This window comes from Pipra filicauda, unplaced genomic scaffold (assembly GCF_003945595.2).
Source record: "Pipra filicauda isolate LSUMZ 115617 unplaced genomic scaffold, ASM394559v2 scaffold2_size9829703_pilon, whole genome shotgun sequence".
NCBI lineage: Eukaryota > Metazoa > Chordata > Aves > Passeriformes > Pipridae > Pipra > Pipra filicauda.
In genome coordinates this window covers 5,961,679-5,989,247 of record NW_024104421.1, presented here as the reverse complement: position 1 = coordinate 5,989,247, position 27,569 = coordinate 5,961,679, and the positions used below count along the sequence as shown (strand labels likewise).

General features: G+C 41.2%; 1 protein-coding gene across 1 annotated transcript; it reads left to right on the top strand.

Annotated features, from left to right (window-relative positions):
• The first annotated feature begins 308 nt into the window (after window positions 1-308).
• On the top strand, window positions 309-27,569 carry FAM180A (family with sequence similarity 180 member A). Its single transcript, XM_027711579.2, has 3 exons — window positions 309-495; window positions 23,659-23,759; window positions 24,720-27,569. The coding sequence occupies exons 1-3, from the start codon at window positions 420-422 to the stop codon at window positions 25,059-25,061; spliced, it is 519 nt and encodes a 172-aa protein (XP_027567380.1). The 5' UTR covers window positions 309-419; the 3' UTR covers window positions 25,062-27,569.

Sequence of the window (27,569 nt, the reverse complement as noted above, 5' to 3'; positions counted from 1 at the left end):
CCTGTGTTACAGAGGAGTAGCTACAGAGCTAGAATTCAAGAGTGTCTTTTAATGAAGGTACTTGTGGCTGTTTTTTGGACAAAAATAAATTCAAACTGGCCCATATAGCAAATGAAACTCAACTACAAAAATGTAATGATATTTATTCACCCAGCTGCCAGCAAACTCACATGCACTATGAGTCATTCCAGATGTGGATAAAAACAAAGTCTGTCTGTGAAAGTAAGTTTCCTGATCCCGAGGAGACTTGGTTTGGGAAAGGAGCTGCACACTGACTTCAGCTGTACTCAGAAGAACAGACAGGTTCTTCTTCAAAGGGGGAGGGGGAAAGGAAAAGCCATTATTTATTACTGAAAAGAAAGGAGGTGGGAAATTGAAAAGCTACTATACAGCTAGACACACGTATTTTAAAGAGAAGGATGCTTTGGAAGACTTTGCTGCTGCTGCTGTTCTATTACAGTGCTCATGCCACTGTGACCCACAGATGGAGCAGAGGTAAGATTTAAACATGTAAAACTATTTAAGATAAAAATTTGACTTTGTAGCTTTGGTCTGAAATTATGCAACATTATATCTGTGTATATATATACAGACATATACAGATATATATATATATATATATATACAATTTGTCCCTCCCAGGTCTGGTATTCTTTTTCTCAATTAAACAGGTCAGTTAAAAATTATATAGATAAATTAAAAAATACACATGAATAAGAGCAAAAAGTTAAAATTATATATTTATTCTATTATAATAAAACATCCCAAGAACCAAAATTACATTCTTGCACGTTTTCCTTTCTGTCTTCCTTCTCATTTTTCTCCTGCATTAACAAAAATTAATAATAAAACCTTAAAGTAAAAGCCTTTGCAGTGACAGGTGGCATAATCTTCTGCTCTAGCAGGCAGATACCTGGTAACAGTAAAGACATGAATGTCTAGATTGTGTAAGGTGCCTGGGAATGCCTGTTACCCTATTCTGACAGAGTAGCACACACAACATAAGGAAAGCCACTTCATGTGTTATCAGGCTTCAGCTGACAATATGACAATATATAGTTGTGACATATTTGTATTCCAGTGTGTGTGACAGTAACATATGGAACGTTTTGGGACTATTGGATTGCATAGAAGATGCTTGCTTAAAAGCTAGTGATGATGTCCTTTCCCTTTTTTGGTTTTATTCTCTCCTCTGGTATTTGGCATGTGTTCAGTAGCTGCTGGAACTGGAGAAAGGAAACACCTCCCAGAAGATTTCTTTGCTTCTGATGTTGAGATTCACAGATATTTAAAGGCACCAGAGTGTGCTAAAAAAATAGAGCATTCAGATTCTCCCCTCCCCACTCCAACCTTCCCTGTCTTCCTCATTGCAGCTGGTACCTTTCTAGTCTGCTATTTGGGTTTGATTTTGATTTTGTGAGAGAGAGAATGGCTGAGTGAATTCATGAAAAGCTACACAATTCTGCTCAGGTTATATGAATTAATTAATTGTTCCTTGCAGTTAGTAGGAGCTCACTGACAGAGCAATGACCTGGGACTCACAATGGCGGGTTCTTCCCCCAGCTTTTCCGCCAGCTTTTTGGATGATACCTCATGAGTCATTATAACTTCATGTACCTTACTTTTCTATTCCTATGTAATAGAGGAAATAACCCAAATTGTCATCATAAGATCCCTTAATTCTGTAGGTAAGAGTTTGTGTTCCAGGGATGACACATAAAAAGGTGAGGAAATCAGAACTAGATCTGTATGTATTAAAAAACCCCACAACCCTACCTTTTGGAAGAATGATGTCACCTTACCTAAGAAATAGAAAAAAAAAAGAAGGGGTTATTTTCATGGAATAATCACTGTGCAATTTAAGGATGTCCTTCACTTTTGCTAACATATTTATTTTAATTAAACAACAACATCACAACCCTAAGAAGAATCCATGCAACTATTAAAGTCCAATTTTAATCACCATGAATATTTAAAGAAAAACATCAGAACTCTATTTTGCCTTTTGGGAAAGAAGATTGTTTTCAAGCTGGAAGCTCTGGAGCTTGTTTTTGTAGACTTCAGAGGACTGGGAAAATTCATTCCCTGTTGTGATAAGGAGCTCAGTTTTCAAAAATATTGTATGCAGATATTTGCTGAGGAGGAAACCAAATTTCTTTTCCACAGCTACTGGGACTACTCAGCTCTAAAGATGTTTTAGAGGCATGACTCCTTCAGAGAACCTCCACTCCCCTGAACTATCTGTGTGTCAGCCCAACCAATCCCAACCTAATGTGCAATATTTAGAGAGGGCCAAAACACTGTCCTAATTTTTGAATTGCTTAGAAACCTAAGATAAAATCTGAGTACTGAGATACAACACACCCTTCCACACACTTAGAGCTCTTCCCTCCCTCTACAAAGGGCAACTGAGTCTTGTTTAGGTTAAACCTCTGTCGTTTATGTCTTATCCAACTCCTGATCTGAGTTTTGCAATGAAAAAGCAAAGGCAGATCAACATCTGGACTGACGGAAATGAAAGACAGATCTGTGTATCATCTTCATATTGACTAGTAGTCCAAATTGTTTACAAAACAATAGATAAAGAGCCTTGCTGTAATTGCCAACAGTCATTGTTTGCAATAGAAATGAACAGTCAATATTGGATACAACAAGGTCTAGCTTTAACTGTTTTTTCACTAGGAGGTACTGAGGGAGCTTTGGATCCCCAGCCCAATCATTTAAGCTTTGGCTTAAGAAAAAGTCAGACAAAAGAAAAGATGAACATACTTGTGCTGACTAGTGACTGGGAACTCCAGACTGCCACCTCCCTTTTTCTCTTTGCTTAGAAGCATCAATGAATGGAAAAAAACCCCAACATTTCTGGCAGGAAAACAGAGAATGCTTTATTCTTTTCTTTCCTTTTTTTTTTTTCTTTTATTTATTCCTTCAGCCATTTGCATTAAAAATCTCACACACTCCTCAACCTGTCTAGATTGAACTGTGGACATTGGTCCAGAAGTCACAGGCAAAGCCTGGTGTCTGGGATGGACATGTTCAGAATAAAAAAGAAAAGATCCGGAGCGATGATGAAATAATTTTCTTGTCATCATCTCAAGTTTCCTTGAGCCTCTTGTAGTCTTAGCTGTATAGAAATAGCCTCTTGTGTTTTATGAAGCACCTGTCTAGGGAGAAAAGGTAATATTAGATTTCTACTGTGTTATTCCCTATGCAATGGCAGAGGTGAGGTCATATTAATTTCTTAAGGTTCCAAACAAGAATTCCAGATCTTAAGAGATGTTTTTGCTGGAGAAAAAAAGAAACAAATCTTGTTTTTTGACAACAAAAATAAACAAATAAAAAAACTCCAAAACAAAACCAAAACCAAATCCACACATGCAGCTGTGGTAACCCTAGACAATGTCACTGCTTCCCACCCAGTTGCTTTCATCAAACTTCTTTGACAAGTACCAGTCCATTGAAGAGAAGAACTTAGCTTTATGAGCATTATAAGAATTGTTTGTTCCCTGAGGAGAAACCTCAAGGTAATCCTTATTAGCACATTTTGTCTCAGCTGGCTGTAGTTTATTTGCTGTAAGGGCTGCCTGATTCTAATAAATGGCACACAAACAGTAGTGTGCTTGCTATGTGGTTACTCAGGGAGTGAAGATGCAGATTTCTTATGGTTGTGGCTTTTAAACAGTGGAGAAACAGCTGCAAGGGTAAGTGGACCCTTCAGTGGAGGCCAGAAACAGAGTTGTTGAAAAACACATAATAAGCAAGTAAAACGCTTTTCACCCATCAGTTAGAAAAGGATATATTAGCATCACTGAGGTTTCACGTTTCCGGGGAGTGTCTATGCTGCTCCTTCCAGACCTCAAAAGCAGAATTACAGTCCCATCCAGATCTTTATGGATTATTTTCTACCCAGTCTCTAGTGGCTGGTGAAAGTCAAATGGCTGTTCCATAGCACCAGGAGGAACAGTTTGTTCTCCTTAAAGGATTTCTGCAGAAGGAGTTACTTGGAAGAATGGATGGTCCATCCGCCTTAATTTACCCGCAACAGTGGAAATTTTTAATATTTGGTCTGGTAACTTAGTTTGAGAGTTTGATGGAGCAGCTACTACATGAGCAACTTTTGCCCACTGCTTCTGCCTGTGGGCTTTGCTACCGTGGGCTGGCAGCTCTCTGGTACCAGGAGAGGGAAGACTATGTAGAAGAGAAAGAGAGACTGGCTGTTCCTAAAAATCAGATGGTATTTTTGTAAGGAAGCAGTGTTTAGTATATTCTAATCTCTGTGATCATCTACTGTGTGCCAGATTGCTGATCTTTGCTGTGTGTGCAAAGATTGAGTGCCTTGGAGTTTAGGGCGTGCACTGCATCCCCACAGCTTTTCATCTTATTTGCCTCTCTTCCCCACTACATCTCATATTGCATCCTTACAGCCAGGCACTCCCTGCTCAAGCAGCTTCTGGGATTCCACCACTGACAGTAACACATTTTTGGCTTGGACAGCATGAGCAAAAGAAATGTGGGCTGAACTCAGCATGTAATTGCAACACAAATAATCAAACACACATACACATATGTGCCCAGCAGTCCCTAAGTATACCAGGTTATGGTCTGGGCTTACTTAGAACATGACAAGGTTTCCAGAGGTCTGATCCAAGTGTAAAACAAAATTACACCAGCTGGACCAGCTACCAGAACTTTTTCAAATGCAACATCTATTCAACTTCCTTTAGTTTCTATAAAGTCATTGTTATCCAATTCTTAAAATATGTAGTGCAAGTGAAAGATGTGAAATGCTATGAAACAGAGCCAATTCTGTCTAAGCCTGGCTGTGTAAAGAATGTTACTTCTTATGGAGAAAACACAATATTTCCCTTTTCTCTGGCTCTCACGTGATCACTTGGAAAATTGCCTCAACTGCCCCAACTTCCCTGCTTATTGGGTCCATTCCAATGACCTCACTGAAGCTGCAAAATGATTGATAGAGCAGCAGCAGGGATTTTTCCCACAGATCCCGAATCTGTTCCATTAAGTTATTCCAGTTCCTGGGAATGCAGGTTTGCAGGTTGGAGTCCTCTGATGCAAATTATTACTGCATCAAGTATCTCAACTGTACCTGTAAAGAAAGGAAGGTACTTCCTGAAGGGCTGCCTGGGATTGAAATTCAGAGGAATTAGTTTTGCATCTGGATGACTTGAAGAAGACAAATTATATACCTATGCTTTTACTTCCTAAATTCTTTTGCAAAGGGTTGTGTAAGAGATGAGCATAATTTTAAGTCACAGACCTAAAATTAGATCCATAAAAACCAAACCTTCCTACACTGTAAGTAGTAGGAAGGAGGCATTAGAAGAATATTTTCTGCCTTTTAAAAAATTAGAAGAAATATGTTTTCAAAAAAGTATGGAAAATATTTTAGAATTAATGAGCTAAGGAGGCAACTAAGTTATCTCCATGGCACAATGGTGTGTGGAGCAGAGATCACAGACCCAGAACTGAGGCAAGCTGCCTGTCATGCACATCTCAGGGCAGTGCAGGGATTCTAGCTGGTGTGCCAGCAGGATGATAGCCATATGCATGGCATATGCCAAAGGGAATGAGCTCTTCCTTTCAGTGGGGATCACCTGGTTGGACCAAGTGCCACAGTGATATGATCATACTGCTTCTGGCTCTGACGTGTCTGCCCTATGATTTGTTGTGCAGCACAGACAGAGACTTTCCATTCCCTGTGGCAGGTGCCTTGGGCATCAGCTATGGTGACAGTCTGGAACTATCAAAAAAAGTGATATTGGAGCAAGAGCAGAGAAAAGACTGAAGAAAGGCCTGAAAATAGGTTAGTTATTAGTGCCTAGTAAAGCTGCTTGGTGTTGCAAAAGGTAGCTGGAATATAACAGTCTCTGAATGAATTTAATCTCTGTAGGATAAATATCCAATAGGGTAGGGATGCAACTGTAATCAAAGTCCTTTCTAGCACGTCCTGATTCCTCAAATACTCCTTTAGGGGCAGGATTAATTAATTTAACCTGCATGGAGGATGATCCCTGAATCAGAATTCACAGTGGGTACCTGAAAGACATACAAAGGATGCCTAAAAAAAATAAATCAAAGTTTCTAGTCTCTCCTAGGGCAATGATGCTAAACTGTGATGAGATCAGAGGGAGAATAGATTACGGAAGTTTCCACACTTTAGTTTAGATCATAGATGGATATTGTACTCTATAAAAGCAGTCATGCTGTTAGGAAGGAAGGATCTAAGTGATTCTGAGACTTTATTCACCGCAGGAAGCAGCGAAAAAATGGCTAAAGCTTACAGCTCATACAGTCATAAACTGGTTGGCAGAATCAAAATTTAAAAAGAGAGAGGAACTAGACAATTTTGAGGAAATCTGGGTAAGCAACAAGAGGAAGATTCTTTGATATGTACCAGGCTAAATGAGAATTATTTGCTGAAAGTAATGCCAGTAGAAACTTCTCAGTGATCCCAGTTCCATCCCAGTTCTGAGGACTGGCAAGTCAGTAAGACATTTGCTGCAACCTTGGTAATTTTTGTTTAGAATTCCTGCATACTGTAATGTCACATCTATTTACCTCAGTCCCAGGTATTGAACTGTCATGGAATCTGGATTAGTTTTCACAAAGGTCCTCATGTCCCAGCTATAGTCCAGCTCAGAAGCACCTCCTGCCGTTCAAATCCCTCCTTACACTTTCACATGGAAATAGCTTCCTTCACCTTTCCTTTAACTGCCTCACTGCTGTTAGTGCATGCTGAGCAGCCAGTGTTTTCTTCCAAAGGCAAAGCAGCTGTGTGATGAAAGAAATAACTCATGTACTCATTCACAGACTGAGTCCCCTCCTGATTGTCTTATACTGCTGGGCCTAGAGACCTCAGTAGTACCTGGCATTATGCAAACACACAGAACAAAAAATAATCTTTCCTTCTCCAAAGAACTTTCAGTGTAATTTCAGTGTAATTAAGGAGAGGAAATGTTAACATCCCTTTTCAATTGTGAGGCATGGAGTAATTCAATCACTTGCCCCAGATCTCTTCAGGATGACTGTGTGCATGTAGTCCTGTGTATTGTTAATACTTGTGATTATTTTTTTTTTTTTAAATTCTGTTTCTGAAGCATAAAGTGCTTTTCTCAGAGTAGATTGTGCCAAATTCAGCAGGAGCGTAATGACTTCTCAGGCAGAAAGAAATCCTGTCAGAAGCACTGAATAGTACAATCTAATTGAAAGGAAAGTCAGCAGGTCTTAATGAACATCATCAGCCTGCAGAGGCTCTGATTACCCAAATAGTGGCAGGCAAGATGTAAATTGCTGAGGTAAAACACTGAGTGTTGCAGCAATTAACTTTGCACGCAGTGCCTGTGCTCAGGTTCAAGACAGGGTAGGACCCATAGGGCCAGGATGGGGTGCTGGAGGCAAACACTGGTGCTTGCCCTCAGGCACAGTTTGCACCCAGTTTGAACTGAGGCTCTGTGAAACTCTCCCTCTGCACCCTGGTGGCTCTGCTGAGGGGAGCTGAGTCCATCCAAACTGAAGAGAAGGCAACTGGGTTCATGGACCTGCCTGCAGCAAAATGGGGAGCTGTGAGAGCGTCTTGGTTTGAAGTGGGCAAACCAGCCTGTTCCTTCCTTTAACTTTAGAAGCGCTTAAATGTGCAAACCAGCATGGCAAAAGTCAAAGAGAGCTTTTCTGCCCTCAGGAGTGGGCCCACGATCTCATTCATTATCTGGAATTTGGTTTCCTGCAGTAACCCTGATTGTTAAAATCTTTCAGCCCAAACAAGTTATTTGTTGGCTAAAGGTTTTTTCAGCAGAATGGCACTGGTACGGGTGAAGCTGATGCAGGTTGTCTGTATATATAGCTGATGCAGGGAAGCAGAGGGAAAGATATATCAAAGCATCATGAAAAGAAAAAGTAGCTTGAGGATATGCTGCAAGTAACACTTGTTATTTAACACAAACAAAAATCCCCAAGGAGACCATCATCTGTGGGATTTTTTCACCCACTGGAAGGAAAGAAAGCCAAGGAAGGGATCCTGTATGTCCCTATAGTCCCTGTGTCTCTCATTATACCAAACTCCTGTTCAATTTGGCTGTTGCTATGGCTGCTCTGTGATATATCCCCCGCAGCATATTTGCTCATTCAGAGACATTAAACTAGCCCAACTCTGTGCCACAAGTTGTTGGGCTATCTTACCTACTTAGTGACCAACGCTCAGCCAATAATTCCTTTTATCCTTCCTGAGATGCTCCAGGCTGCAGCAATAACCTGTCTACCCTTGTCTATCTATCACAATGCTTGTGGCTGCATGAGCTCAGTGCTGGGCTTGAGACTAAGAAGAATGTGAGGAGAGAAGCAGAGTTAAATAAGCTCCAGTACTCCCAGTTTCCACAAACATTCCTTTCCTGTGGTGAAAGAGTATGTGGGGCCTTTCCTGGCCCAGTTTGCTGGTTAGGTTTGGCAGTCTCCCAGTTCCCCTGAGAGTGGCACGCATACCGCTCCTCCTCTGGAAATTCCTCCCAAGCCACAGGGAAACAGGTCACCAGCCAGGAGCCGGGCTCCAAAACACTGAGTCTCTCTCTGCTCAGGAGGAGCCAGGTGGATAGCTGAAAAAAAGTTGCTGAGAAAGGGAAAAATAAGTTGTTCAAAGGTCAGAGGTTATTTGGGAAGAAATGAGACAGCGGAGGGGCAGTGTGCTGCAGTCTCATATTGGATAACCAAAAGCCTTCTGTGATGTCTGCAGACCCATCCACCACCTGGCATGGCATTAGGGAAGGAGAACATTTCAGTTAGGTTTTGCCTAATTGCAAAGAGAATAAACTGCACTGAACTGGATGTGGATATCTGCTCCAAGCCAGAACATCAGGATTTGATCTCCATCTATTTGGAAGGTAGTGGCATGCCACAAAAGGAGTGGATGCTTCTAATCTCTTCTCTGTCTTGGGAGGAATACAGACTTTCTAATCTAGGAGGGATAATTTGAGCCACAAAGAGGGAGACAGAGGCAAAGGCAAAAGACAGAGACGCTGAGAAATGATAGAGAGAAAGCTGGAGGTAAAAATGGCCAATGGAAGAAAGTAGTATGAATGACAGGAAAAAGGAAGAGAAAGGAAGTGTAGAGAGAGAGAAAATGTGATAAATGTGAATGGGAAATATTAAACCACACATACTTTCTAGATTGGAGTAGCATTTGCTCCCTTGTCGGCATGATATGCATCCCCATTTGAACCCACACTTCAGCAGATGTCCATCTGTCACAGCTGGTCTTCATCTGCCTCTCAGGCTCATGGAATGGATGCTTTTCTTTGGAGCTGCCATTGCCTTTTTCTCACATAAGCAGGACTTGAATTTGCTTCTGGTCTCCACCAGCCTCTCAGCCTACCAGGATACTGAGAGACAGTAGTCTGGGCAATTCAGCTCCAGTCACATTATAAAGTTAAAGCTACTGCTACTGAATCATCAGTATGTCAAGATTTCTTTACTTTCCCACTCCTCCCCTCCCTTTGATCTTTTAAACTGTGTGGGTATGCAAAAAGACTCTTGCCACTGCCCAAGAAGCAGCCTGTTTTATTCCACGGAAGCTGCAAGAAGCTTACTGTTTTACAGGACTGTGGAGCTGCAGCATTTCCTATTTACACCAATCATAGTAAACAGTGCCACAGCTGCACAAGTCCCTGTTTCTCCCTATCAGTCCCTGGGGGAATGGAATGAGTTCTGAAAGCCCTCAGTTTCCTCTCTGGTTTTCATAATGCTCACAGCCACGACATTACATTTTTGTTTATGCCTGGCTCTGAAGAAATACGAAGTAAGTGTTTATTAAATTTATTTATTAAACACAGATTTTATGTCTGAAGGAACTGTTTCTGTCTTAAGCCCCCTCTTAAAATAAATGACACTTAAGGCATTCTTCATTTTTTATTTGCTGCAATTATTCATGGCTTGGCACTGAACAAACTCCATTTCCAGTTAGACACTACTTGTGTTTAATATAGTACAGCATGTGTTGAGTGAAACCATTCATTTGTCATAGTTGCAGCAACTTCTGGTTTTCTGGATTGCCATGTCAATTTGGCAGAAAGTTTTGGAAGGTAATCAATCTATTGATATAAATGTATACACTGCTTGTTCTGTTGCTTTCTACCACCAGGGTTTTCAATAAACAGAGCTCAAAAGGGGTAACCTACCTTTCCATGTACTTAGCAAATGTAAAACTTGGTTGTGTCCTAACAAAGATACAAGGATAGAAAAGATCCAAAGATTTTTCCACACTGGGCTTTCCCATAACAGGAATTAGATACAAGCAACAAAAATCAGATACAATCAGACACAGTTAGGCCCAAGTGGCAGAGGGCCACATAGTGCGTGACTGCTGTGTTGGGCTCTCCAGCAGAAGGAGGATGACGCAGTGGTCCTGTTTACACACGGGATGTCAGGTTAAATGGATGGGCAAGAAGGTGTCTGAGCTCAGCTCAGAGGATCCCAGTTTTGATGAACAGACTACAGATATCAGGTGTCCTCTGTCAGCCATCAAAACCAGCCAAAACCTGCTTTCAGACCCAGGCTTGGGGTTTTTAGCTGTATTATTTCTGCCTTACAGTACCAGGTCACTGTCCCTCACTGTGCCCCTTCTCTCCCTAAAGCCAGTCCTACTGCACAGAGGGAAAGCAGCAGCCACTTGGCTGAGGCTTGGGCAATGCTGCATTCTGAGGAAGGAGGAAATCCTTCAGGAATGCAGAGAGCAGGATTGACATGTTTAGCAATGGGACTGAGAAAGACAGGGCAGTCACAAACTGGCAGTCACACAGACTGGGGACCAGTCTTGCCGTGGTGCTGTAGTTCCCACATTCACAGCAGGGAAATGCTGTGGGCTCCAGTTCATTTTTTAAAGAGTCTGCCTGGTATATAGTTAAGTGTAAGGGATACCATAAGAAACTGTATTTCCCTAGAAAGGCACTCCTTTGCTAACCATAAATTGTATTTAGAGAGCAGGCTGCTGGTCATTTGCTGTGAATTTCTGGATGCCCTTCAAACCCTGAATGACTAACTGCATGTGCCGTAGATCATCCATCCAGCACACACCCGATTATGTCAGCCTTAATCTCTGGGCATGCTGTTCACAGCCAGTGTGGTCCAGCCAAAGTGAACATCAAAGCTGAACAACGTGCACTTATATTCTCCAAAGGAACATATGGGGACTCTTAAGCAAAATATCACCACCAAGGCAAAGAGCTCCGTTTCTACTTGCACAGATTTGGCAGTGAGGTAAATGGAACCAACTCGTCACATGTCTTAAATACTCCATAGCCCTCCCTTTCTATTTACATATTCAAAGATAGAAATGTGTATCATGTCCAGCTGGCTTTTCACACCTATCTATGATGTCTCCCAGGAGCTTTTCCGTCCTGATTGAACTCATGCTGCCAAGAAAGATGTAAACTGTCAGAGAAGCAAATTTATCACCCCTGATGCTTCTGTATATGAATGCTGCTGAACCCCAGGCTGGACCACAGCACCCCCATCTCATTGAGTCCTTCTCATTGCAATTCAGCTTGGGAATTCTGGTGGGAGCAACTACTTGAACATATTGTGAGTTCACTTACCTGTTTTCAAAGCCCAGTGCATTTTCCCCTGGGTGCTTTTGCTGACAAAGTAGTCCATGCATTATTTAGACAAAGATATAAATCACCTTCTGTGTCCCTCTCACAACAAATTAGAGCACTCGCACCAGCCTGTCTCTGTAAGTCAATGCAATGGTTAGCAGCTACTAATCCAAGGAACTCAGCCATGACAAGCTAGTTTACATTCTGCTTCATCCTTAATCCTCACCACTCAGAGGTCAAAACAGAACGCAAATATTACTTAGCATTTAGAAGTATAAATTGGGAGATAACTAGTCCCTTGCCTTACTTTGTGACTGTGCTAAACATCAATCTACTCCTAAAAATTATTAGTTTATTGTATTAGTGTGTTCCAGTATCTCAGACAATGACAAAAGGAAGTCATATGAGGATGATGTAAGATGAATATCAACAACATTCATAACCAGGTGATTTCTATAAGCTTACCTGGGATATCATCATCACTAACAAGCTGAGGAAGATCTGTCATGCAGAATTTTCACATGATGCAGTCCAGTTTTTTCAAGGAGTGCTTCTGCAGGCACAACACAACAGACATCAGACTGACCAAAAAATTTTTCACTAGCAGCCTATATTGATAATCCATGCTGGCAAAAACTTTTCTAAATAAGCCCATTTCAGTATGCAAACTTCAGAGTGTTTGGATTAGTAAGAAGAAAGCCCAAATCTAGAAAAAAACAGGATAAAATTTACAATGACTATCGCAGCATCTTATCTAAAATGCTTTTTCACAGTAACAGTGTCTTCTTTACCAATCCTCACGCAAAGAGGAGTTAAATCAAAGAATGAACTCCCCAGCTGGTTTCATTCAACAGCATGCTAGAGGATTTCACTGTAAATCAAGCCTTCCTCCCTATCTCCAAATCTATTCTTCCTAGATTTACAGCATGAGGTCGTTAACATTTTTTCCTTAAACATTTACTTAGACTATTTTCCCATAAGCCAAATTCTGTTTCACAAGTTCAGCTCAAACGACTCCAGAAGAAGAGAAGGTATGTTAAGGAAGAAGAGCACGGAATCAAATACATGGGACAAATTGGCAGGATCCTCTTGGGCTGAGAGCCATTGAGAGATGGCACCTGTAGAGGCAGGAACTGCAGCAGTGAAAGAGGTTGAGTTTTAAATTTCCATCAGTTTCAGAAGCAGCTGTTGGCATTTTGTGCCCTTCAGATCCCAGAAAACAGGATATTTGGGTTATTTTGTTAGCTGTAAGATTTCTGTAACCCTGAATCTAACTTTCTTCTCTTCCTGTGGTCCCAAGTGTGCTGCTTTCACAGCACAGGACTCTCTGTGACCTGGCTGCCTGCAGAGCAGCATCACAGGGCTGGTGGTGCCAGCTCAGGTCATCTGAGGACCTCACCTACAGTGTCCAGCAGCCTTTAGCAATTTGCGACATTAAAAGTTTTGGCAAGGCTTTCTGCATTTAATGGTGAATCCAGTTGTACGTCAGTCTCAGTTTTATTTCAGCAGACTGTGAAACCTGAAAGATCTAGGAATAGTCAGGTTTTAGAAGAGTATGAAATAATAATGAACAGTGGAAAAATGTCTGTTTTGTAGAATGAAAATCCCATACATGTGTGTGTGGAGCGGGGAAGGCAGTTATAAATATAATCCATTTTACTATTCATCCTTCATATTTCTTTGCTATGTTTATGGCAATATCACAAAGACTTGTCTTGGCCCATCATTGCACCTGCACACATTGAAATCCACTGATTAGGTTCTGTGGATGATTATATTTGAGTTCCATTAATATTTTAGTATTATTTTCATAGAGATGTAGAAATTACCATAATAAGGCCCAGACATTCATGCAAGTATTTTCTTGACAGAACACATGCCTTCTCATGCTGATCTTCCTTCATCTCTCCAGGAGAAACGTGTGGTTCCCCTGATTATCACTCAGGGATGGAAAACTTTCCACCCTTCATGTTCTGCTCAGGTGGCAAAGCAACTGTACCAACCCAGTTCAGAGACATATCTGAATCCATCTTCAGCTCTCAGTCACTTTCTCAGACTTTTTGTCTTTATCATGACTACTAGAAATCATAAAATGTTTTGAAAAGATATTGCCTCCAAAAGTAACACATTTCCTCGCAAAAAGGACCAAGTATCCCTATACTTTTTGTTTACTGGGTAAGGCTGATTTATATACTTTCTCATCTAGCACATATTCATGTTATTAAGAAAACCAGCTGCAGGTGCACTGACATTTGGAACTCTGAACAACTGGAAATGCAGCTGGGGTTTCCTTACTTTTGAAGAACAAGTGAAATCCCAGAGGAGAGGAAGAATAAAACTGTGATTTATATATTCACTTCCTAACAGTTTATGTCAGCTTGGATGGGGATTTGAAGAAAAAGGGAAGACATTCTGGTTGTTTCTAGAAGGGAAGGGAAAAGAAATGGTCAATATAATGTTTATTCCTCCTTAGTTTTGAGCTGTGATGTTCATATATAGTGAGTATGAGGAATAGCTTGTTGTTTCATATGTGTGGGTTTCTTTGTGTTTCATGTTTCATGTGGGTGAGCAGTTCATATATGAGTAAAATAATAATAGTCAGCTATCAGTTCATTGGCTACTCCTAAATGCACCATCAGACACTTAACTTGCTAATTGAAAGCATTCGCAGATGGCATAAGGGAATGGGTCCCCATCATTTCTGAGCTGTCATGTGATAATGAAATAAATTTCTTACTGCTCCCTGATAGGTGTGTTCAAACGAGATCTTTGATTCCTTTCTCACCACCCAGTCTGGGAATAAATTTTACATATTCTTTGTGCCAGTTGAATGTACTCAGGTAGAAGTTCAGTGAGATGTAATCACAGAAGGGAAAGAAGTGTTTGACAGCTAGAGTCCTGCAGATGACCCTCACTGCTAGCAGAAGCAATGCCTACCCTAGCTGAGGTGGTCATGCACAGAAGGGAGCTTTTGAGCCTGGTGGTTAGATAAAGGATGTGTAGGCAGGAGGAGGGTCGTCTGCTTTTCCTAACCGTGGCTTATTTTTATCCTTATGTCATCCGAGAACTGGAATCATCACCAGATATGCTAAGAACAGTTACACTGCACTTACACTGTGAGTTTCTCACATGTAGAAGTGCTGCTGGCCTCACAGATGTGATGTGGAATGAGGCTACTAAAATCTATCACCCTTTTTTTGGTTTGCTTTTTCCCTGTATTAGTGACCAGACACATTCCTGGCTTAGCTGACTGTGTGGCCACACAAAGCAAGTCAGCACAAAGGGAAGGAGGGAAAGCCTCCCTGCAGGCAGGCGTGCTGGACTGCCCCTTGCAGCTACAGCTGTGATTAGGTCAGACTCAGCAAAACCCTAGCTACGCAGTCACCTCTGCCTGCCAGGAAACACAACCATTCTTAACTACTGGACACCTCTTTTCTGTGCTCAGTGACTCAGCTCTGAGGAAATATGTACCTTGGAGATGGTGCAAGGCCCAAGCCTGCTCCTTTGGGATCTATGTTGCTAATATAGAAAGGGCAGAGTACTGGAGAGAGTGATTTGGTTTTGAAGGACTTTCCTTTCAGAGCAGCAATAGCATGATGCAGAAACCTCTCGGAGCTGCTGTAACTCTGTCTTTTCCCATGAAGCAGAGCTCAGATTTTCATTGCTCTTGCTCCCTTGTTCAACAGTAGAGTCATCCACTTCACTCAGCTCCTAGGGCCCTTTCCCACAGCTCAGAACCAAAACACAAGCACACCGCTGTATTCCGTCCTTCACTCACTCACTCCCTTCTCTGCTGCTTCCTGGGAGAAATGGAAGTAGATTGGATCACCGTTATATCCCTTCACTTGTTCACTTGTACAAAAAAATTTCAAATGCGTCTAATTAAGACTGCTTTGTGCCTTTACCTTGTGTAAGGGCTGTTGTGAGCAGTACAGACAGGGAAGGAGAGGTGGCTCTGCAATGAAGACAGGGATATAAAACACTGGTCCATTTCCCAACTCTGCCTGAAATTTACTGTGTTACCAAAATTATTTATAGCCTATGTGTTAAATCTGTGGAACAGAGTTGATATTTCCTTTCTTTATTGCTGCCTTTCACTCATACAGTTTTTGTTATAGTCTGTCCCCAGTTTGTGGCAATGTGGCAGCAAACTGAAGGACAACAATATATTTCGCTTACTCCTTCTTTCCTTCAGTTTGCCTATGTGTATTTTTTTCTTTCCACACCTTCTGCAGCAGCTTTACTGCAGCATGTTAAAGGCCTCTCCTGGCTAACTGGAACATTTTTTTTATATGCATAAATAATTCCAGGTAGAGACCCCTCCTTATGACCAAGGGAAGAATAAATAACACAGTACATATTACTCCAAGCTGGAAACAGGTGAAAATGTTGCATAATGGAAATTCTATATGAGGGAATAAATTCTCGGACCATTTTAGTTAGATGATGCTAGTAATATCTTTGAAACCATTTTACTTAAATCATAAATGAAAATACCCTCTGCCTCTCATAAACACGGGCTCAGAACACCATTTTCATCTCTAGTAATATCCATTTCTGTAAACATAAGGAGTTTTTGGTCTTTCTAATACACCTTTACATTTCCACTTGTGCTAAGTAGCTAGAAAAGTTATTACCACTCTATTTTTTTATATGGAAACTCTGTTGCACTTTAATCTAATCTCACAGATCTCAGGACATTTGTGAAGTCAGAAATGTATGTTGGAGTGGGTTCTGTTTTATGTGACTGAGACACTCTTTCAGAATATGTGTATTTCTTAAAAAAGAGAGAAATTAGTAAAAACTAAGTTTGAAAAAATGGATTATATATTGCACTCTGGAATTGAATACAATATGCTATTAATTCTAGGTGTTTAAAACTGTTTTTTTTTCTAAGAACAGTATTGCCTGTTGCCAGCTTTTATAGGGAGATCTACTTCCTGCATCCTTATTGACAAAGCTTAGATTTTCAAGGCAGAGCTTTACTTTTCTTTTAAACATTTTTTTAATAACTTAAGAAGACGCTAATGTCTATACTCACTTTCAGCCAGCAGTCAGGAATAAAGAGAGGCCATTGTCACTATTAGGTTTAATCTTAGGAGCTAAGATAGCAAGGATAGGAAGCTGAAAGTAAAAAGGGGCAAATTCTCTTGGTAGCTACTTTTAAACATGCGCTTGTTCATGTTGGTTTGTAATTAAAACATTTTCTCCATCTCACTGCTGTGTTCTCCTAAGGGGCATTGGGATTTAATCTCCCAATAATGGAGATTTAAATGTATTAAAGTTGGAATGCACAAGTCTTTGCATTGCACTTGTTGTCATGGGAGCGACTTACGTGAGTAACCGCGATTCCGGATAGGAGTTTCAGATGCCGGGCTATGGCACTGCAGTACTTTTCCTCGCCCTTTTGTGTGTGTTTCTCCTATTTATTCCTATTATTTTTCCTCCAGCTTCCCACTCTTCCAGTTTCCCCTGTGCTAGGGCAAAGTGTTCAATCATTTCTAATGATACAGAAGAGCAAAACCTGGTTCTGCCCTGGCAACAGTTGCAGGCCAGGACAGTATAAACACATTGCAGATGGTGAAGATGCACCTTCCTGGGGATGAGGCAAGGGCAGGGCAAGTAAAATGCATAAAACACATTATTATTTCATAATAGGGCCCTTTTTGTGATCTACATTACTACTTTCACTGCCCACCACACACCTCTCACAGGTCAACATCCCTTCACCCTGGAGAAAGTGATGCTTTTGGTACCACTGCAGAATGGTAAGGACAGGTATTTCACAGTTAGCCTGCAACAGTAAATGGGGGAGAGTGAGTTGTTACTCTACCAATGAAGCAACTCAGCATGGACCCACCAAAGAGTCATCTGACAGAAATAAAACCCTCCATGTATAAAATACACTTCTGGTCTGTATGTAAGCCCTCAGAAGCAAGATTATTGAAGAAGAACATGAAACAAAAGATTTTTTCAGGTGTATGCAAATTATGACACTCATGTCCTCTTCTCTTCTGTGGTGCATGGTCAAGGAGAGTTCCAAACAATACTTCCTGTACAGTGTCATTGAATCACAAAATCACAGAGTGGGTCAGGTTGGAAGGGGAAGGGACCACAGTGGGTCAGCTGATCCAACTTCCCTGCTCAAGAATGGTCTTCTGAGAACACATTACACAGATTTGCATCCAGAAGGTTCTTAAATATCTCCAGTGAGGGAGATTCCACAACCTCCCTAAGCAATCCGTTCCAGTGCACGGTCACCCACGCAGTAAAGAATCCCTTTGTGAGCATTTCAGGCATTTACCCTAAGATCCAAACAAACAATGACTTCTAGGAACTGCCCAGCAGTTTCTGCAGGAAAATAGCTTCAGTCAGCCTAGATCACTCATAATTTTTGCATGGCATTAATTATAATGGCTGCTGTGTCTGCCTATACAATCGCTTTGTGGAGAGTGCTGAGTTTGTTTTCCTTGGCAAAAACTTGAATTCACCTTGAAGAATCATCTTCATCTTTCAAAGAAGTCAGTGCTAGTGAGAAAATCTGTCACCAAGTTATCAACAAATGTCTTTTTAGTGCAAATTCCAGGCAGATTAGAGAAAAATGTCGTGACACAAGGAAATTTTCAGCTCATGAACCAGGATATGCTCTAGGTTGACTAGCATCAAGCTTAAAACAGTTGTGCATATGGCCCAGGAAATGGATTTTTTAACTTTTGTAGAAGCCAGCACAGAAAAAAAAAAAGGGTAAGCATGGTCACGGACGTTTTATATTTACTTTTCTAGACATGTGATGTTTAGGCTAGGGAAAAAAAATCACACCACTGGAGTATAATTCAAATGCTGTTTTTCTGGGCTTGTTATAGGGCAGAACAAAACAATAGACAATGAATTTATACTAAAATATTTTACATGTCTTACCATGCCTTCATGAACAATAACCTTTAAAGTTTATGTTTTCCTTTCATTTAGGACAAGTATGCATATTTGTTTTCATGCATAAATGCACTCACAGCATTGAAAGTAAACAATTTTATTCCCTGCTTTACCAGTAAGATAAAGCCAAACAGGGAGAAATTGCTTTTATTATAATTTTGGATTCACTAGCTTCTTTCTATTGAGGTCAAGGAGTCCTGTCTTCAAAAGGTTTGGGTGGGAAAGGAAAACTTTTGCTGTGATGGGCCAAGCTGGATACACTGCTAAGCTTGTAGCAGTTTCTCACTTCTAAGGGATGGTTGGGAGCTTGTAGTAAAAAGTCAGTTGTGGTGGTCTATGAGGAGATGGTTTTGCAGACCCCTCTTAATTCCTGTAACAACTGCTGGAGAACACATAAAGGAGTTTCAGAGATCACTGGTCCTTTTTAGGTCCATCACTGAACAGGAACTTCTGCTCTTTGTGTGGCCACTCACTTCTCGCACTCCCAGAAAAAGGGAACTGGTCCCAGAAAACCAGTGATGACCAAAGAAATTATTTTCATGCTTGGTAATCTAAGACATGAGCTGCAACTGCAGCCTGCTGACTGAATTTGGCTTATAGGACAACTCCAACTGGACCACTGCCCTTCCCTATGCCTACAATGGACTCTCATTTTTTGGTTGCAGGAAATCAGAAGTTTTGGTCCACAAGTCCTTGTTCCTTTGCTCCTTCTGTCCTTCCTGAAAGGGGTCCCTCTGAAGCAATGAGATAGCCCTTTTCCATGCCCATGATGGCAATCAAAAAAATTCCTGCTGAGTCATAACCCCAGTTAAACTGTGTTCACGTCCGAGAGCCACAGGGAGCTGTATGAGGTTTGGAGCAATGGTCTGCGTGGGGCCCAATTCACCCTTCATACTTTTTCAAAGGCTTCATACCTTTTCACAGGGCATGAAAAGGGCATTGACGATGCACGAATAACTGAGCACTCCTGCAGCTATGCTCTGTACTTATTGAGCAAACACATCACAGGCAGCAACTGGGAAATCATGAGCAGGTGCATGAACTGGAAAGCAAAACTAAACATCTGTACCCTCAGCAATGAAACTGCATGGAAAACCTGGGAGAGGATCACAAATATTTACCACATGGCTAATGACATACAGAAAATTCTGGCAGAGTTCTTAAGAAAGATGAAAACACATCTAAAATAAAGCTACTGTCAGCCTCAAAGGTGATATTATATTTAAACCATACAGATGCATTAGCTTAATAGTTAGAAGCAAGTCAACAAGTTGGGAAACATGGCTAGAGCTTTTGTTTAAAAACATGGATAGTCCTGAGGGAGAGTGGAATTGAGTCAACAGAGCTGTAGGAGACTGGACAGGCTCCTGCAGTAAGCGGTTCAGAAAATAGGAACTTCTGAGCCATATTTTGACAGGTACTTTTAACTACCCTTAGGACTAGACTTGTAGGCTGCCCACCATCTTCAGGCAGAGGCAGTGCTGCACTCCAGGGCACAGGGTGAGGCCATTCCAGGTCAGGCAGGTAGGCTTGGAGTGGGTGGTTGCCCTCAGGCACACTTCACTCTCTCATCCACCTCCAACCCTCAGCTGGGCAGCAAGGGAGGTCAGATCAAGGGCAACTCTCAAGGCCCCGGTGAAGAAGGGATTTAGAAGACGATGAGCCTGGCAGTACACAGGTATAGAATAGAAAATATTTTCAGTAAGGATAATCAAAACCTTACTTTTCCTACCTCATATCTGCGAATCATAAGCTTTTTGTTACATGACTGATCAGCCCTGACAGAAGCATCTGCATTGGAGATGTCTTGACACATTTGTAAGAGAAGTATAAACAATAAATCAATAGGAGACCCTCCACTGCCTTCAGAGATCACTGGGTTGGGCTTTCTCTATCAATATTAATTAGGGATCTCTGCTACTTAGATGTTCGTGACTACTGCCATTGAAACAAATGGCTGCAACATCAACATAAAATGATACATTGCTCTGCATCTTCCTATGAAATAATTGTTTGATAGCGTCACAGGGAACTCCCTTGGGGAAGAAAATAGTAAATATTTGGTAAATACAGTAATACTCCCCTGCTGTTCTTTGATGCTGCCCAGACAACTCATGTCAGAGATGGAAATAAATGCAAGAAAAAGTAAAAGTCAGCAGAAACATCTCAAATGGAATTTACAATCACTAAATGCAGAAACTGACTGCAAATCTTTCTATTTCTCAGCTTTTGTGCTTAACTAACATTTGTGTTAAGTCAGTATCATGAAAATCAGAGAGTGCTTGCTCTAAATGTTCATGCAGTCTTTGAGGAACTCATGAATTCATGGAGACGACTGTGGAGGGGGTGACGGTGGAAGGATTCCTGTGGAGGAAGAGAGAGAGAGGGTAGGTCTGAAACAAAATGCAGATCAGGAAAATTAAATTACCATGACAAATATAAATGAGTTCTGAAAGACTTTCTGAGCGGAGTCTCTAAGAACTGTAACAAAGTTTAATATGTTTTGGGAACAAGATAATGAGAAGAGGGAATCAGTGCTAGCCTGGTCCCTAGGCATGATTCTGATATACATACAGAGTCCTTTCTCACAATAGAGAAGCTCAAACTCTTGTCCCTTTGAATCTCCTAACCTAATCCATGTTATCCTGGGGACAGCAGGGTAGGAAGACCCTGCTGCTTTCTAAGGTACTACCTGTGATTCAGCAAGTAGGCCAGTGCTAAATCGATAATATGGCATTTGTTTTTGTGGGAGTCCTTCACTGAGGCTTTTCTGGGTGAGTGATGATGGGCTGAATCTAATGACTCCCAGCTCAGCTCCATGTGGAATTCCACATGGGAATCTGTGCTTGGACTACAATTTAAAAGCAACCAATGTGATGACAATAAGCACAACAGCACCGAAGAAAGATGCCACACTTTTGCCAAGGCTCAGAGGATATTTGAGATGTAAACCATCTGCATATGTAGAGGTACTCTGTGCTCTGAGTCTGTTTTCACTGAAAGGGCATCTAAAAGAGATGAAAATGAATAGTCATCATTATGGACTGGATTTCTTCCTGCTGCTTAGTAATTAGAGTTTTAATTGCCCAGTAATAAAAGTTTTAATTACTCAGCAATTAGTGCTTGAAGTTTCAAGTGCTTCACATGCACTCAATTGCATTCATGAACTGTCAAGAGCAAAAGATGGAGCAGCTCCAACAAAGCTCTGAGCTCTGAGCAAGAGGGGTAAACATCAGAGATGGAGCAGCAGCAGCAAGTGGGCATAGCCCCAGTGGCCAGTCAGGCAAACACTCTCACAGAGTAGAGCCTGCAGGCAGCTTGTGACCTTTCCCAAACCCACCCCTTCCTCGGCTGGGTCAGACGAGGTTCTCGGATGCTAAAGGCATCCTGCTGGCTGGGGAAAGGATACTGCAGAGACCGAGTCCTTTATGTCTCTGTTCTTCCTCCTGGTGCATTAATTCCTTCAGGCTTTTAGTCACATACCCTGCAAATACTATTCAGTTATCATAAATAAGTTTTAAGCTAAACTCACATGGATTGAATAGGAAGCAGCTAGCTCTGTAGGCGTCCTATCAAAATGCAGAATCTAGAAGGAACTGCATATTTGTGATCTGCTTGGGTAACCAAAGAGGCAAATTGTCTGACAAACCATGTAGTCAGGGAGCAGGGACAACCTTTCCATAAAATAATTACAGTTGCTCCAGCTTTCTTTTTCGTGCCCAGCAGAGAGAGTTTTAAATGATGTTCAGGTTTTCTACAGGCAGCATGCAAAATCCATCACAAGAACTTTGGCGAAACAGAACTAAATTGATCCAGTAAAAATATTTCGTGGAAAAAAAGCTGGAAGAGGAAGGGGGGTGTGAAACTTTTCAGAAATTCAAAGGAAGCTGCATGTTCTATTAGATGTTACTCATAATTGTAGAAATCTAATTTTTGAAGAGAGAATCATAATGTGTTTGAAAAGGTGGGAGTTTTCTTTCCCTGTTTCTTACACTGGCTTCCAAATTTATCTATTGGTAAACAAGAGTTAAAGTGGAGATGTGAAGTTTATGGGGAAACATACCAATAGTCACATAAGTACAGATTTGAAAAAAACCCTTCCTATTCCTAAGCATTAGAAAAAATTGAACAAATTCAAATTATGTTTACCTAAACATCACCATCTAAATAATATACACATAGCATGAAACAAAACCGAGTTGTCCCCCTCTGCTCTGAAAGGAAGGAACTTAGACCTTTTAACAGCACCTGGTTACATGGTTAGCAACCTGGTTAGCAACTCAAAGCATTTAGGTCATCCCTAATGTAGCGTCAGATATTTTCTATGCTCCGGGCTATACAGGTGATTGATTCCACAAATGCTGTACTTCACTGGGGTGCTGATTTCAGGGACTATACATATGTTTGCTCTCTCATTTCCCTGAGACAGTAACTGTAGTACACTTCACAATGGTGAATAAACACCTGATCATAGCAGACTGTTTTTTCTAACAATAGAACACTGTGAAGTATTAAAGTCATAATAAACTGGGATTCACCTTATTGAATGTAGCTGTCTTGTCTAAGCTGGTAACAGGTTCAGTAAATAGATGCAGATATCTGGGTGAATCACTCCTTCCAAATTTAAACATCCAGGACAGATGAGGTGATTATTCTCTGGTGGAGTTTTCTCTATTAAATAAGGAAGGACAACTCTTAGACAATTGAAACTCAGAGCAATGTAGAGTCTCAGAAGGAGAATGGACTGAAGAAAATAGGCTTTGTTGAGTGTCAGTATTGATTTCCCCTTGCACATCCAGGAAAAGGACATGTATTTCAGATAATGTTATGTTGTAGTTATCATTATTCCTTTCACCTCCAATGCTGCAACTCAGAGTCTCAGGTTTGGATAATAAACCATTCTGTGTTAGACACCATATAGATATAGGACAAACAGCTAAGCTCCATCTCTGGTAGGTTAGAGTCAAAGCAGTCCATGCCATGCATTTTATTTACAGTGAGAAGTCATATTGTACAGTAAGTCTTTGCAACAGGCAGTTCTTTGGTTGACTCCTATTGAAAAGTGCTTCCTCTTTTCAGTGTTTGGCACCTTATGGAACGTCTCTTTTCTATTATTATTTTCCAGCTATGCTTTTCCCAGCTGCTCAGCGAGTCAAGAGGTCCTCAGCTGCCTTCCTTAACCCAGTGTTACAAAACTCACTGGAAGATGTGGTCCTGCTTTATGAGGTTCAGTATGTGGGAGCAGATGGTACCTTAAGCCTTAACCAAGACCGGAGTTACTTTCCACACTGGGGTTACTTTCCACACTGGGGTTATCCATTATCTTGTCTTCATGTCACTTTTACTCATCCCAGAAGTGAACCCATTGCTGACTGTGTGATAGATCACCAGAAGGGAGAGAACAGACATATACATATGTGACAATCTCAGTTCTTTGAGCATTTAAGCAGGCAGTAGTTGCCTGCTGTACCTCAAATTTGATTTCTAGCTCACCAACAGGCAAAGTGACAACCAGAGCAAAAGGCTTTCCACTGAAATGTACTTTCTTCCAGAATAGCTGCATATTAAAAACACAGTACATTTAAATTCTTTGGTCTAGGTCTCAGTCCCAAATTTTTAAGGCTACAAGTATCAGTAATTGCAAAGTAATCCCAAGGGCATGACTGTTTTCACTTCGAAACAATTCAGGTCCCCCCTTTGGCAGCAGTGGGGACTGCAATCTGTAAATGACAGTCTGGTCATATGGTTAGCTAAGGGAAAGTGGCCCACCTGAAGAAGGTGCATGGGTCAAATCTGTCTATCCCACTCCTTGAGAAACTGGGATTGGATGTCCAAATAGGGGAGGTGGGCTGGGAAGCTGCTGATGTGCTTTCTCACACAGAACTAGGCACGGTGCCAGTAGCAACCCTTGCCTGTTTCGGTCAACAGAAGAGGACCTGCTTTTTCCTTTTTCTCTTTCCTTTCCCCCATAGGCTATCTCTAATTTTCCTAGGTAGGTAACACAAGAGTCCAATTTTCACTTTACAGTGAAATAGACACTTTACAGTCTGCCCCACCTCCAACCAGTGCAATTGTCTCCATTTGACATAAATTAAAGACCTAAGGACATGTTGTTAATGCACATTTACTCTGCCTAGAGTTTCTTGGAGAAAATAAATAGCTTTCTGTGTTCTGATTTTGTACCAGTTTCTTTTAGCTGAGCTTGACATTGACAAAGGTCAGAGGATCTCCATCAAAGATGAGGAGCTCGCTTCACTGAGGAAGGCTGCTGAGTTTGACACCATCTGCAACGAGATTATCCCCAAGAGCATCACAGAGATCCGCAGGCTGAGTAGCATGCTGTCTTCCTACCCAAGAGTCCTCAAGAAAGAAGACTTTGAAAGGACAGTGCTGACCATGGTCTACACAGCCTACAGAGCTGCTCAGTCCCAGGGACACCAGAAAGACGTTTGGGCTCAATCCTTTGTCAGTCTTTACAAAGCCCTGAAGCACGACTTGATGTTCCCATACAACAAACAGCCATCATAGTGGGAGACTAGATGCAACAGCAACTCAGCCACCTCTTTTGGTTGATAATGGACACATGTAGCACGTCCACCACTTTATTCTGTAAAGAGTTTAATAGCCCGCTTTGTGAAAGATTATTTGTTTTCTAGCTCCCTCTTGTGGAATCCACCTTATAGTTTTATTTTAAATGGTGCAAAATGTCCAGTCCTGAGAATTCAATTTTTGTGCTGGCTTGGAGGCATATTCTGGGACAAGCAAAGACATGAGTCTGGGGTACACCCAGACAAACCCTTGCTTCATCCTTTAGATTTCCTAAAAACAATATCTAAGTATACGGTGCTTATGCTCACATCCCTATGTAAGTGCTGGAGAGTATTGCTTTCCTAGCTAGGGAAACAAGTTCATGTTTTGACTGACCAGTAAAAGAAAACTTTAAATAGATGCAAAGGCCCTCTGTAAAAAGAAGAGGTTTCACAACTGTCAGGCTTCAGAAATTATGCCGTATATTATTCATTCCAAATGTTCTTGTAAATAAGCACTCTCTGATTCACTTCATTTGGCTGAGCCAGTTTTTAATTGCAATAACATTTGCAGAAGACAAAGGACATTGTGAACACCAGCAGCAAACAAAGCCTCTGAACGTATTCCCTGCTTCCTAGAGCTGCCCTCCCAAACAGTCTGCAATTATTCTTTCATTATTTGCACATGGCTTTGCTTCTGCTGCTTGTTTTTGTTTTTTTTTTTTGAAAGGAATATATATTTGTTCGTGGTGGAATCAAAGGCAAGACAAAGGCCCTGTTTAATTTAATAAATGACACATTTTCCTGGTTCTGTCGCGTGAACGTAGGTCATCTAAACCCATGCTTCAGAATCCCGCTGAGGCAAGGGAGGAAGGTGCATTGAAACATATCTGGTGCTGAATTTAGCACTGTGGCTCAGTTTTGGGTTTTTTTTAATAGTAAATTGTATATTCATTTGAGTATGTGTGTGTGTGTGTATTTCTGTGTATGTTCATGCATGTGTGTGCACATAAGTGCTGAGTATGTAGAAGAATCCTAAATTGTTCAGTCAGGGAAAAATTGCATCTGACCACTTAGCAGACATGCTATTTATCAATTCAGTGGTGTGAATTATGAGTTTGGGAGCAGCAAATGCAAAAATTGTAGAAATAGTGCAACTGATTTTAATAAGCTCCCAACAAATCATGGACAGAAAATAGACAGAAAAATATATGTTGTCAGACAGATGGCTAGATATCAAAAATCCAAACTCTTCTAAATTGAATCCCCTAATTTTTGTGCAGAAGTGATACAAACTCTGTTTTTCTATTGAAATTAATGATGCTTCTACTTCCAGACCATGGGAAAACTGCTAAACATTTATTTCATCCTTTCATACCATCCTTCTCTATCTCTCTACTGGCAAAATGTTTTAAGAATACAGGCCCAAATCACAAATCCCTGAGGCTGTAGAAGAGACCTGAAGATTCCAGCCCAAGTTCTGAATCGTGTTTAACTGCTTTTGCATCACTTGAGCAAACAGAATTAATTCTACCGTGTCCCTTAACAGGCGTACTTCAAGGACTGGAGCCGAAAAATATCTATCCAGCACCACCTTGTTGCAGCAAACAGCAAATAGCACAAGCAGTCAGAGCACACTGGGTTTGGCAACCACATGTGGGAATGTGGAACCACAGCAGCCTTAGGGGCAGTCTGGCCATGGCATTAGCAGCTGGACAAAGGGCTTTTAAAAGACAGAGTCACTCTTGTTTCTCCCAGGAGTTTCTGTATTTGTGTGTATGGTTGTGCACGTCTGCATTTAGACTCACATATGTGTAGGGGCACTTTTATACCTGAAGAATTTTGTTGGCTGTCTTCAAAGTCTGTCTGGCATATGGCAAAGGAAACCAAAAACCTCAGTCATAAAACTATGGGCCATGAATGTCTCCATCTTCTCTGCTTGCACACACAGCCTGGCTCTCACAAAGCAGACTTGCACTACAGTCCTCATGCCCTTTAAGCCCTGAGCTTTAACACTGATGATCTGTGTTTTCTTCCCCCACCATGCTTTATAAACACATGGAGGGGAAATGGCTACTGCTTTTCCAGCTCTGCTTCTTGGCTCCCTGAAGCATCACTTGCCAGAAGAGCCTGGAACGAGGGCAATTTATAAATCCCTTACAGCCAATTACTCCAAGTCTGCAAAAATAATAAGAAAGAGAACTAAATCAAATATTAATTTACCACACCCAGCTACTCTCCTCACCCCACAAAAGGACTGTCCAGCAGTCAGAGTTTACTCATCATACAATATCCCATAGAAAAGAATTACAGATAATTTTTACTATCTTATAATTCCCTATGGCACACATAGTAAGGTTACTGTACCTTACAAATTGGTAACCGAAAACCTTTATCTCCTCAATAGAAAATAAAGGTTTTATGAGTTTATTTCCCTCCTCCCTTTACTGTGTGTAGTGTAAGAAAAAGATTTATTCCTTGGGAATGTGCTTGGACTGCCCAGGTTAAT

Coding starts and splice junctions, on each gene's coding strand:
- FAM180A (XM_027711579.2), top strand. CDS start 420: ATGCTTTGGAAGACTTTGCTGCTGCTGCTGTTCTATTACAGTGCTCAT. Junction 496..23,658: donor GACCCACAGATGGAGCAGAG/GTAAGATTTAAA, acceptor ATTATTTTCCAG/CTATGCTTTTCCCAGCTGCT. Junction 23,760..24,719: donor ATGTGGTCCTGCTTTATGAG/GTTCAGTATGTG, acceptor ATTTTGTACCAG/TTTCTTTTAGCTGAGCTTGA.